General features: G+C 41.1%; 1 protein-coding gene across 1 annotated transcript in view; it reads left to right on the forward strand.

Moving 5' to 3' along the window:
• The window catches only part of LOC134345961 (uncharacterized), a 94,095-nt gene that overhangs the window by 15,318 nt on the left and 65,140 nt on the right, over positions 1–13,637 (forward strand). Inside the window, exons 6-7 of the mRNA XM_063047305.1 lie at positions 8,452–8,565; positions 12,133–12,273. Coding sequence (XP_062903375.1) covers positions 8,452–8,565; positions 12,133–12,273 — 255 coding nt within the window. The remainder of the gene's footprint in view (positions 1–8,451; positions 8,566–12,132; positions 12,274–13,637) is intronic.

Consider the following 13,637-nt stretch of genomic DNA (forward strand, 5'->3'; position numbering starts at 1 on the left):
ATTTGCTTTCTGTAGGTTTTTAAAAGCTTCCCAATCCTCTATCTTCATGCTAATATTTGCTTTGTTGTATGCCTGCCAGCATCTCCTTCCAATTTTACTTTGGCCAACTCCTCTCTCATATCACTGTAATTTCCTTTGCTCCACTAAAATGCTGCTACTTTTTCCCTATTTTATTTCAAGTTGAATTCAATCATATTGTGATCACTGCCTCCTAATGGTTCTTTTACCTTAAGCTCCCTAATCACCCCCGGTTCATTCCATAACACCCAATCCGGTATAGCTGATCCCCTAGTAGACTCAACGACAAACTGCTCTAAAAAGCCACCTCACAGGCATTCAACAAACTCACTCTCCTGAGATCCATTACCAGCTTGATTTTCCAAATTGACCTGCATGTTGAAATCTCCCATGACTATCATAACATCATCCTTTTGACACGCCTTTTCTATTTCCTGTTGTAGTCTGTGGTCCACATCCCAGCTACTTTTGGGAGGCCTGTATATAACTGCCATCAGGGTCCTTTTATCCTTGCAGTTTTTAATTCAACCCACAACTATTCCACATCTTCCAATCCTATGTCACATATTTCTAATGATTTGATGCCATTCTTCACCAGCAGAGCCATGCCACCCCCTCTGACTACCTTCCTATTCCTTTGACACAATGTGTAACATTGGACATTCAGCTCCCAACCTTCATCCCACAACATCATCCACCTTATTTTTTATACTCTGTGCATTGAGATATAACACTTTGAGTACTGTATTTGCTACCCTTTTTGATTTTGAATCTCTAATACACTGATACTCACCCTGCTGGCTGTAATTTTGTCCTATCATCTGCCTGCCCTTCCTGACTGTCTGACTAACACAGTCTTCAAGAAGCTGCAGCTGGATGCATTTCACGCAGATGTAGTCCCTGGAAAACTCTGGGTCTCCCAGGACTCCTGCATCTGGCAGGAAGAACACACAATAGTCATTTATTGCACTAGGTACAGTAAGAGAAAAAAGGGGAAACTTAACAGAAACTTACCCAGAGCCAATACCTCTTTCGAGCTGAAGCCTCCTTTGAGCCAAAGCCTGACACTCCTACTCTCACCATTGGCCTACTCCCAAAAATGGCCACCCCGCTTGTCCCTCTTGTACTTTTAAACAAGTGTCATTGACCTGCGAGAAACCTCATCACTGTGGCCTGCACCTGCTGCTGATTGGGCCGTCAGAATGAGCCCAAACGCCCGCTTGTACATTCTTTCTGCCCTACCTTTCTGTAGTTAGGTGACCAAAAATGGGCACTAGGCTCAAATTAGGCCTCACCAATGTCTTACAGAACTTTAACATAACATTCCAAATCCTGTATTCAATACTTCTTTGATGTATGAAGGCCAATATGCTAAAAGCTTTCTTTATGACTCTATCTACCTGTGACAACCACTTTCAAAGAACTATCGATCTGTATCCCAGATCACTCTGTTTTACCACAACCCTCAGTGCTCTACCACTCACTGCACAAGTCCTCCCAAAGTGCAACACCTCCTACTTGTCTGCATTAATTTCCATCTGCCATTTTTCAGCCTATTTTTTCAGCTGGTCTAGATCCCTCTGCAAATTATGATAGCCTTCTTCACTGTCCACTATACCCCCTAATCTTGGTATCATCTTCAAATTTGCTGATCCAGTTAACTACATTATCATTCAGATCATTGATATGGATGACAAACAGCAACAGACCCAGCACGAACCCTGCGGCAATCCAATAGTCACAGGCCTCCAGTCAGAGAGACAACCATCTACTACCACTCTCTGGCTTCTCCCACAAGGCCAATGTCTAATCCTATTCACTACCTCATCCTGAATACCAAATAACTGAATTTTCTTGACCAACCTCTCATGTGGGTCCTTGTCAAGTGCCTTTCTAAAGTCCATGTAGACAACATCCACTGCCTTTCTTTCATCAGCTTACTTGGTAACTCCCTCAAAATACTCTAAGATAGTGGTCCCCAACCTCCAGCCTGCGGACTGATACATTGCCGCGAAGAATGCAGTGGTAGTCGGAACGCACCCAGCACATCTTTAAGAAAAAAGCCAAAATAAACAAGCTAATTAATTAGGTGCCACCCGGCATGTAAATGTCAGGCCAAATCAGAGGTGATTGCTGCAAGTCTCTCCTCTCCACGCCACCGATGTTGTCCAAGGGAAGGGCATTAGGACCCATACAGCTTCGCACCGGTGTCATCGCAGAGCTGTGTGTGGTTAAGTGCCTTGCTTGAGGACACAACACGCTGCGTCAGCCAAGGCTCGCACTAGTGACCTTCAGACCTTAACCACTTGGCCAAGTGTTGTCATAGTCGATACTAAAATAAAATAGCTGCAATAACTGAGCCCAGAACACACACACACTTACGACTCAAACATGTTTTTGTTTTACATGTGCATCCACACTGTTCTGAAGTCTGGACAGAAGTCTGCTATTTTTATACAGAATTGACTTATCAGTTATGCATATTGACCATTTGGTAAATTATATATGTTTGAATTCCTTATTTGCAGGATTAATCACCATTCACAATAGAGATGGTAAAAGTTAATAGGAACAACAAGCTGGCACTTTAAAGTTAGTAAAGCAATTGTCCCTCCTCAGTCGTTGGGTGTATTTCACATCCTTCTTCTATTCTACTCTCGTCTGTCTCCACGCCCCTCCCCCCTATTGTGTAAAAGGATGCTATGTTTTAGGAAGATCTTTCTGGAGAAGTGTCACTACAGGGGCCTCAGTGGTTTGAGTATGCACTGCCGCCATCACCCCCATCTATCTTGTCTGAATTAAGCAGAGGTGTCTCCAGTGATTTCACTCCAAAGGTCTCCTTTGTCTGGGTTTGCCTACACACCACTGCAGTTATTCTTGCCTGGGTGTTGTCGTTAACTGTTACCTTACCACAGCTTCCACAACTGTGGAAGAAGAAAGAAAGAGATAATGATTGAAAAAAATCTACCTACAGCCTCTCCTCTCTGTAGCCTCCATGAGCCAAGCCTCAACTTCCCACTCTAACATTGGTCCCGTCACACAATAGCCACACCTATAATGCCGCTCTGCTTAAACCTAACTTATTTTTATTGGCCCTTTCCAAGTGCCTAACTACGCAAAATCTGATTTCTCCTTTCAATGTGTGGTGCGCAGAATGCTCCAACTGTCCCCGCACGATTCTTTTGAAATCCCTCTCCCACCACTCAAATCCGATGTCTCCTGTCGATGTGTGCAACGTAGAATGTCCCGAGTGCCCCCAGTTTCTTCTTTTGAAATCTCTCACTATGCAAAATCCATCTCCTTGTAATGTGTGGCATACAGAATTTCCTCACTGACCCCACTTGCTTCTTTTGAAATCTCTCCCGCTATGCAAAATCCAATGTCCCTTAGTGAACTGAAGTCTGGCATGCGGAATATCTCCACTGCCCATGCTTGCTTCTTTTGAAATTTCTCTCCTGCACACAAAAAATTAATTAATGAGCCCTGTTGGAACAAAACTTTTACCAGGGTTCTTCTCTGGACTGGCTGGATTCATATCTGTCACTGCTGTAAATTGTTATGATTAAAAGTCAGGCAACTCAGCCCCAAGTCGTCACTGCAGGAGTTCTGGGGACAGTGTCCTGGGCCCAACAATCTTCAGCTGCTGCATCAAGACCTTGTATCCATGAGGATATCAGAAGAGGGTATATCCACCGATAATCTCACAGTATCTAATAATATCAGCAACTCATCAATTAAAGATGTTACATCTATTCTTGAGATTTACTGATACTGCTTTTGCCAAGTAACCTACGAAAAATATCAATTGACCCAAAATGAAGCAAACACAAGCCTATAATTTCAAATCATGTCATTTTATTAACAGTATTAGCTTACTCAGAATGAATAGGTAGCAATGAACTTATGGTAACACTAGTCTAAAAGTCTAAGCTCCTGTTACTAAAAAGCTTCTTGAATTATGGCACCTTATATTCTCATCCAGTCAAATTATTAATTTCACTGTGTATCCTTGATCTTAATGCACTTACTATTCCTTCAGTATAGCTAAAACTGCCACCCTTTAGCCCCTTTTCCCCTTTTGTGCTAAAAAAACTTCTCCGTTTCTTCTCAGCCTCGAGTACTTTATCTTCTTTCTTCTTAATCCTTTCACTACATTGCGCTTCTGCAAGTCATCAAAAAATGTGGAAATCCATTCTATCTTTAGTCTATCTTCTTTAGATGATCTGTTGGTTTTTGGAACACTCTAACCATGGTTTCCTGATGTACATCTTCTGCCTGCTGTTTCTCAATGTAAAGTCTGAGACAATAGTTCTTGTCCCTTTCATTTGTTTTAGACCATAAAACAAAGGAGCAGAATTGGGCCATTCAGCCCAACAGGTCTGCTCCACCATTCCATCATGGTGATTCATTAACTCCCTCAACCCCATTCTCCTGCCCTCTCCCCACAATCTTTGACACCCTCATCAAGAACCTATCAAACTCTGTATTAAACATACCCAATTATTTGATGTCCATAGCCGTAAGTGGCAATGAATTCTATAAATCCACCACCCAGTGGCTAAAGAGATTTTTCTTCATCTCTGTTCCAAGTGAATGTCCCTCTATTCTGAGGCTGTGTCCTCAGGTCCTAGACTCAGCTATGATAGGAAATATCTTCTCTACATCCACTCTGTATAGGCCTTTCAATATTCAATAGGTTTCAATGAGATCACACCCCCACACACCTCATTCTTCTAAACTCCAGCTAGTTCAGAGTCAGAATCAGATTTAATATCACTGGCATATGTTGTGAAATTTATTAACTTTATGGTAACGGTACAATGAAATACATGATAAGTAAATGTAGAGAAACAAATGAGTTACATTAAGTATATATCTATCTATTAAATTGTTAAGTTAAAATAAGTAATGAAAAATAACAACTAAAAATACAGACACAGAGCCTTCAAAGGCTCCTTTCATTCCTGGAATCATTCTTGTTGCCCTCCTCTAGACCCTCTCCAGTGCCACATCTTTTCTTAGATAAGGGGCCCAAAACTGCTCACAATATTCCATGTACAGTCTGACCAATGCCTTAAAAAGCCTCAGCATAACATCCTTGCTTTTATGTTCTAGTCCTCTTGAAATAGATGCTAACATTGCACTTGCCTTCCTTAACACCGGCTCAGCCTGCAAGTTAATTTTTAAGGAATCTTGCACGAGGACTCCCAAATGCATTTGCACTCTAATATTTGAAATTTTTGCCCATTGAGAAAATAGTCTAGGCTTTTATTCATTCTAACAAAGTATCTGACCATGTAACACATAGAAAATGCTGGAGGAACTCAGCAGGCCAGGCGGCATCTATGGAAAAGAGTACAGTCAACATTTCAGGCCGAGACCCTTCAGCAGGACTAGGGGGAGAAAGATGAGAAGTCACATCAAGAAGGAGGGTGATGTGGTAAATGACCATATACTTCCAAATGCTATATTCCCTCTGTCTCTTCTTTGCCCATTCTCCTAATCTGTCTAACCTTTTCTGCAACTCCCTGCTTCCTCAGCACTACCTGCCCCTCTACCATCTTTGTATTGCCGCAAACTTGGGCCACAATGCCATCAACTCCATCATCCAAATCATTGATATGTATATGAAAAGTAGCAAACCCAACTTGGACTCTTGTAGAACAGTACTAGTTACCAGCAGCCAAATAGAAAACGTCCCTTTTATTCCCACTCTTTGCTTCCTGCCAGTCAGCCAATCTTCTATCCATACTGGTATCTTTCCCGTAATACCATAGGTTCTTATCTTGTTAGCAGCCTTATGTATGGCACCTTGTCAAAGGCCTTTTGGAAATCCAAGTATACAACATCCACCAATTCTTCTGTCTATCCTGCCTGTTATTTTCTCTAGGAATTCCAACAGATTTGTCAGGCAAGGTTTTCCCTGAAGGAAAGTAGACTTTGGCCTATTTTATCATGTGCCACCAAACCTCATCCTTACTAATGGTCTCCAACATCTTCCTATCTATTGAAGTCAGGCTAACTTGCTATATTTTCCTTTCTTCCACCTCCCTCCCTTCTTGAAGAGTGGAGTGACCTTTACAATTTTCCAATCCTCCAGAACCATTCCAAAATCTAATGATTCATGAAAGATTGCTGTTAATGCCTCCACAATATCTCCAGCTACCTCTTTCAGAACCCTGGCATGTAGTCAATCTGGTCCATGTGACTTATCTACCTGCAGACCTTTCAGCTTCCCAAGCACCTTCTCATTAGTAACAGCAACTACACTCACTTCTGCCCCCAGACATTCTTGAATTTCTGGCATACTGTTGGTGTCTTCCACAGTGAAGTAATGTAAAATGCTTATTAAGTTCATCTGCCCTGTCTTTGTCCCCCATTGCTATCTCTCCAGCACATTTTTCAGTGGTCCAACGTCCACTCTTACCTCTCCTTTACTCTTATATATCTGAAAAAAAACAACTTTTGCTATTCTCTTCTATTGGCCAGCTTAACTTCATGGAAAAAAAATTGCTCACGAAAGTAATCATTCTTTTGAAAGAAGTGGAAGGGAAAATCAGATCATATGTCCTGAGAGGAAGTTCCAAAGTAACTTACGGAAGCCAAAGAGTGGTATTAAATATATCTTACTCTATGTTTCCAATTCATGGACTATTGCTGAAGGGAAAAGGTTTTCTCCCTCAACAGCCATTCATTTTAATCCAACTTCTCTTGCAATGAAAAAGAGTGAAACTGTCTAACATTCTGATTGGTCTGAGTTTGTAAGGGCTTGCGAACCAGTCTGAAGTCTCTGCAGTGAGGATCAGTGATCTTGTCCTTAACAGTGCCCTGGGATTAAAGGACATGATGGTCAGACTAGGACAAAGTCATCAGTTCAAGGAATTGAGGGAATCATTTTACAGACTTTTTTTTAAAGAATAGAAGGAGCTTGAACCAACAGAAAGCATTAGCATGTTTGAAAACCTGAACCAGTCAGTCACTTAGAATTTCCATTTGCCCCTGATGAAATTCTCTTAATTCAATGGGGCTACAGAGAGCATAGTGTTTTTCTAGTATGGGTGATCTTGGAGTTTAACAAGCTAAAATTATACAGTCTGGCAGATGTAATAAACTTAAAATTGATTGGTCCCACCAACATGACACCTTCATTAAAATTTTGTGGAATTGTGTGGAAAAGGTACGACCATTACCACACAAACTCCCACAGGACTGACTGGTCATTCATCTGCAGAGATTGTAGACTGTTGTAGACCTCGATAATTCAGCCATCCTTACTGTTTCCATTAGACATTTCGTTCAGTTCCAAGCTTCCACAACCAGGAAGTCTGGGGCTACCTTTTCCACCTGAAAAGTATCTTAATTACCAAGCTGTCACTCATAGTTTTATTCTAGCATTCACAACAGAAGTCCTAGGCTCAAGCCTCACATGAAATCAAGACTGACATTACAATTTAAAACAAAGGAAGTGGTCTTCTGTCCAATATGCTGACCTCTGAGCCCCAACTGAAAGATGGGGCTTTCAGTTGCCCTGTCATCTCTGGTGATACAAAAGATCCTCCTTATCTGTTTTGAAGACCAGGAGATTTATCCATAGTGCCTTCACCAATATTTGAGTCTTATACCATAAGCTATATATATACCCAATATTTCATCATGTTTACATGACAAAGGATCATTTTTGATATATGCGGCTTAACCTACTCCCAGACGTAATAAATTCATTGTGCTCTCAAACAATATAATATTGAGCCTTTCCTGACACTCACCTCTTCCACAGCTCTTCCCCATAATTTTATTTCTGCTTAATTGAGAGGGCAGAAAGAGTCTTGGTTTGATAACTCATCTGAGAAACAAGACTTCTGGATGCAGAACTCCTTCAGTACTACAACAAAGTACCGAATCCACTTAGCCTGTAAATTTATCACACTGGGTTGAAAATTTTATTTGAGCATTAAGGTTAACATTTAAGTTGTTGCAGAATTCTCCTTGACAATATCCTTTCCAATTAAAACTTGTTTAAATTTTAAGATCATTACGTGACTACCTAGTGCTTTTTATCCTAATATTTTAAATGGTTTCCTTTGGAGATCAGAACAAAAAATATTGAAACAATCAAAGGTTAATGACATATTGTTCCTCAGTATTGAAATAACAATGTTTAAAGCCTTCCGTTCCTCATTTACCACATAGATTAATAATGTTTGCAGATCTATGTTATTAAAACATAAACATATCCGATTGCAATTACATACTGACCTTTATCAATGTTGTCTCTGAATTTATCATATTTAAGGGATGTGTATATCAATCCATATCTGAATTCATGTATCACATTTGAGAAAGGGCTTACTAAGAGTAGTTGATGAAGTCAATGAGAGTGGAAGTTTACATTTTTCAAGAGTCTCTGTGATTCATTAAATATATCCATCATAGACGGTGATCAGTGTGAAACTAGTCCATGTACCAACAATGGAACTTGCCAGGATCTGATTGGGGGCTACTATTGCCACTGTCCTCAAGATCGAGATGGACCACAGTGTCAATATGGTAACGTTTAATCTTTTTCATTTGAAATGATGTCCTCGTTCAACACTTCCATGTGTTGTTGTTTATTGTGCTTGTGTTTAATAAAATTAGAGGCTTACAATTCTGTGTCTAATGAGAGCACCAAACAATATAAATGCAGTTACAGTCTGAATCTGCCATCAGAATTCTCCTAATTCACCATGTATTGATCTACAAAAATGTTCCCTATGACTTTATCTAGAGAGGAAGTAGCAGAGGGTGCAGACTGTAGGCAATGTCAGGAATGTCGTAATCAAATTGAAGGAAGAAAGCTGATTTGGTTTTTGGGTCGATGAGGGAACACCCTGCTCCTCTGGGCCCAAGAGCAATGGTGTAAAGGCACCAGCTGATGGACTCAGCCTTTTTGACTTCATTTCAATTGCCTGATTATCTGAACTCTGGGAAATCTACCCACAGGTTTTCCATTTATGGAATATTTAATGACAATACTCTGTTAACAAATAAGTTATGAGGGGAGAGACATATGACTCTTTGCAAATAATCTAATGTCCAATTTTCTCTGCAAAGAGTACCTTTTTAAATGACAGAGGAAAAACAAAATACAGTAAAAGGAGGGCAATTTTACCAGAGAAAAAAATTGTAGTTACATTTGTGGTTCACAGTCTTATTAAAATAACTTAAATATACAAATCCAAAACTGTAGATACTGGTAATATGAAATAAAATCAGAACATTTTCAGAGCACTCAGTGAGTCAGGGCAAAATATGCAGGGAAAGAAACAAAGTAAATATTTCAGGTCAAAGACTTATTGACAAAACTACATGAGTTAATGTTGGAGTTTCCTCAGCACAGTTGTCACATGTGCCAAAACCCATTTTGTATAAACTGAAAACAGGCATTCTGGGATGGGTTTCTCTTTTATTTTAATTTTTAACTCTACTGTCTGGAACATCAAGTTAACCCATTGTCACCCATTAAAAGCATATCGTGAAACTGATGTAAATACACTAATGTGTTCAACACACAGAAAATGCTGGAGGAACTCAGCAGGCCAGGCAGCATCTAGGAAAAGAGTACAGACAATGTTTCGGGTGAAAACTCTTCGGCAGGACTGGAGAAAAAAGCTGAGAAGTAGATTTAAAAGGTGGGGAAGGGGAGAGAGAAACACCAGGCGATAGGTGAAACCTAGAGCAAGAAGGATGAAGTAAAGTTCTGGGAAGCTGATTGGTGAAAGATCAGAAGGCCATTTGCCGAGCACCTACTCACTGTCCTTCAGAAAAAGCAGGAACTCCCATGTTAATTCCACTTCCCATTCCCATTCCGATATGTCCATCCTTGGCCTTCTCCACTGTTGTGATGAGGCCACACTTAGGTTGGAGGAACAACACCTTATATTCCATTTGGGTAGCCTCCAACCTGATGGCATGAACATCGATTTCTCAAACTTCTGGTAATGTACCCCCCCTCCCACCGCTTCACCATTTCCCACCCCCTTTTCCCTCTCTCACCTTATCTCCTTGCCTGCCCATCACATCCCTCTGGTGCTCCTCCCCATGGCCTTCTGTCTCTTTCATCAATCAACTGCCCAGCTCTTTACTTCATCCCTCTCCCTCCAGGTTTCACCTATCACCTGGTGTTTCTCTCTCTCCCTTCCCCCACCTTTTAAATCTACTCTTCAGCTTTTTTCTCTCCAGCCCTGCCGAAGGGTTTCGGCCAGAAATGTCAACTGTACTCTTTTCCTAAATGCTGCCTGGCCTGCTGAGTTCCTCCAGCATTTTGCGAGTGTTGCTGGGATTAACAGCATCTGCAGATTTTCTCTTCTTTGACATTAATGATTGTCAGTCATCAAGGCCTAGAGAAAGTCTGCACTGACTTATTTGTAATGTTTGAAGTCCAAACCCCAAGCATAATTCTGCTGTGCTGTTCACTAGTGACCCTAAACCCCCAATTTTCCATCTAGAACAGCTAAATGTCATAGCCTAGAAACACCAGCAGTGCCTTTCAGATCAAATTTGTGACTTAGCAGGGCTTCTGCTTGGTGTAAAACAATAAAAACTGCTGAAGGAGCACAACAGATCTTCCATGTGGTACACCATTCATAGTGACTCCATCTCAATTTCTGAAGTAGGGCTATTTAACTATATATGAAACACGATCACATCAGTACGTACCCTGCCGAGGCTCTTGCTCAATAAATACAACAACATTTTTAGTGATCCGGTCAAAAATATACAGTACTGTGCAAAAGTCTTAGGCACATTTATATAGCTAGGGTGGCTGAGAGATTTGCACGGTACCGTATTTGTCAATGTGGAATGGAGACTGAGTTTGTAAATCTGGCGGGAGCAGAAGATTCTGGCAATGACAAGGGTGGAGCGCCACGACTGCAGACACTCCCAGCCCTGAGACACCAGGCAAGGTCATTTGATTCCAAACAATTTGTTTATTGATCATTACAGAATGTCTCTCCGGTGCTTCCTTCTCCCTTCCCCTCTTTCCAACCGTGATTCCCCTCTCCCTGCCCCCTTCTCACTCTCAGTCCACAACACAGACCCATATCAGAATCAGGTTTACCGTCACTCACATATGTCATGACATCTGTTTTTTGTATGTGGCAGCAATACAGTGCAATACATAAAATTACTACAGTGCTTTGCAAAAGTCTTAGGCAGCCTAGCTATATATATGTGCCTAAGACTTTTGCACAGTACTGTAATTCGCCCCAATTATTTCACCCTACTTTCCCCTCACCCAGTAGTTCCTGCTTGCAAAGGGGAATTGGTGTTTTATGGATTGGCTGCTACTGAACGTAGTATATGGGACTTCTGTATGAGGCTGCACTCCTGTTCCAGGTGGCATACCCACTAGAGGAAATGAGAAAGCCAATACTTAATTGTTTAAAAATCAATCAGATTTCAGCTTCTCTACATATCCAGGCTGCTTATGATCTTCACTTACGAGTAGTTACCTGTCCTATCATTGTGGTAACACCCTAAAGGAGCCGTGTGGTGTGTGGCCAAGTGGTTACGGCTCACGATCTGAAGGTCGTGGGTTCGAGTCTCGGCCAAGGCAGCGTGTTGTGTCTTTGACCACACACTGCTCCAGTCCACCCAGCTGAAAATGGGTACCGGCAAATGCTGGGGGTTAACCTCGCAATAGACTGGCGTCCTATCCGGGGGGAGTCTCGTACTCTCAGTTGCTTCACGCCACAGAAACCAGCATAAGCACCGGCCTGATGGGCCACAAAGGCTCGGAACAGACTTTGACTCTGACCTAAAGGAACCGCCATTAATGGAAGACTGACAGATTCATCTGATTCACTAATGCAAGTTCTTGTATCTCACATAAAAAATTATATAATTGTGTACTTAAAGGAGAAAATCGAGAATTTGTCTTTAACCGACCAGTTCAAAGGGTGTGCCATAGCCCTTAATAAACTTTTCCGAATAATGCATGTGTGTTGTGTGGTATAGGTGCTTCCTTTGCATAGATAATTTTTCAGTTTGTTTGTTCAGCACTGTTACTTGGTCTAATCAATCCAGAGTCATCCATGGATAAAGTTTAATTTCAATATTTAATGATTTCAGTACTGAAGGCAACAAACTGCTCTGACAATTATGGTTATTGTGCACATATCTGTAAAGAAATTCCCTCGAAAAATAGGCGGGAATGTTCGTGCGTGAATACCTACAATCTAAGTGATGATGGCTTCTCCTGCATTCCTAAAGGTGAGGAGTTTCCTAATCTTAAGGGTAATATTCTTCATATTTCCGCTCCTTCTTTGAGGAGTGACACTAAATAGTACCAAGTCAATAATGCAAAGTACATGGGTGCTAGATTGACTTCTCTAAATGATCCTTCTTGTAAATGGGTGTAAGGTGAACTCAACAGAGCTGTTGGGCAAAAGGAGAAAATAGCTTATAGCTAAATAAGAAAAATGGGACATGTGGGAACAATATGAGAGGGAGCACATACTTGAATGCCTCTCTTTTCTAAAAGAAAAAAATGTACCATATAAGAATATAAAATCTAATGGACATGGATCTATAGATTACCAGTTTCCAGGTTTATTTGATCTTATTGCACTTTTATTAAAGAATCCAGACTTCCTCAAGTATCTGCATTTCTTGAATGCGTGAGTTATTTATCTCAGTACTTGTCCGACCTTCTTCAGCTCAACAACTCCGATAGCATGGAAGCTGTGCTAATCTGCCAATAGCTCCCATAGCTGTGACTTCTATCTTTGCAGAAAAAGACTGAATTCAAGTTCTACTCCAGAGATCCAATCTTATAAACTACGCCAACACGCAAGGTTAATACTAAGGGAGTTCTGTCTTCTGAATGAGATGCTAACCCAGGCCCACATCTACTCTCTTGGCTGGATACAAACTATCCCATGCTTTCTCGTAAAGCTTTGATATCTAGCATGCACCCTCAAGATTTTAGTGATGCAGGACTCACAGATTTTCCACCCTGCTGAATTTTATTTCTGTTAACACTCCAACACTTTTTATTTACTCTTTTAAAGACGTTTTATGATAGTGCAACAAATTTTCCAATTAAGGTTGGTAGGGGAAGTGTGGGAAAGGGGGGACTGATGGATTTAAAAAGGAACACAAGAAGGAAGGCCCTGATGTGTTTAAAAGCAGCTTGAGAAGGAGGGCCATGGTGAGTTTAAAGGAAGAGCGCAGAATGGGGCTCCAGTGAGTTTAAACAAAGTGCAAGAAACAGTACCTGGCACTGGAGATTCTCAATGGGATAGTGGAGTTTTACTGTAATTTTGTAGAAATGCAGTGAGTTCTCCCCAGATTCCTGATGAACTTTGCCACAAACAGATCTTCTGTTCATTGTCAGACTGGTGTTTGTGGGAGCTTGTTGCGTGCAAATTGGCAGCGTGTTTCCTACCATTGTTCATACTACAGTAGAAACAAACCAAAATTCTGAGGGTTCCTGCCATTTATTGGGGCTCTATTACAAGAGCATGCAATAGTTACTTATTGGCTTTAAAGAGACAGGTAAAGCACATTATTAAATGCTGGCCTCTTGCGCATTCTTAAGTTGCATAGGCTGCATCATGTCTTCATCTGCCTAT

The sequence above is a fragment of the Mobula hypostoma genome, chromosome 4, assembly GCF_963921235.1.
Source record: "Mobula hypostoma chromosome 4, sMobHyp1.1, whole genome shotgun sequence".
In the NCBI taxonomy this organism is placed as follows: Eukaryota; Metazoa; Chordata; class Chondrichthyes; order Myliobatiformes; family Myliobatidae; genus Mobula; species Mobula hypostoma.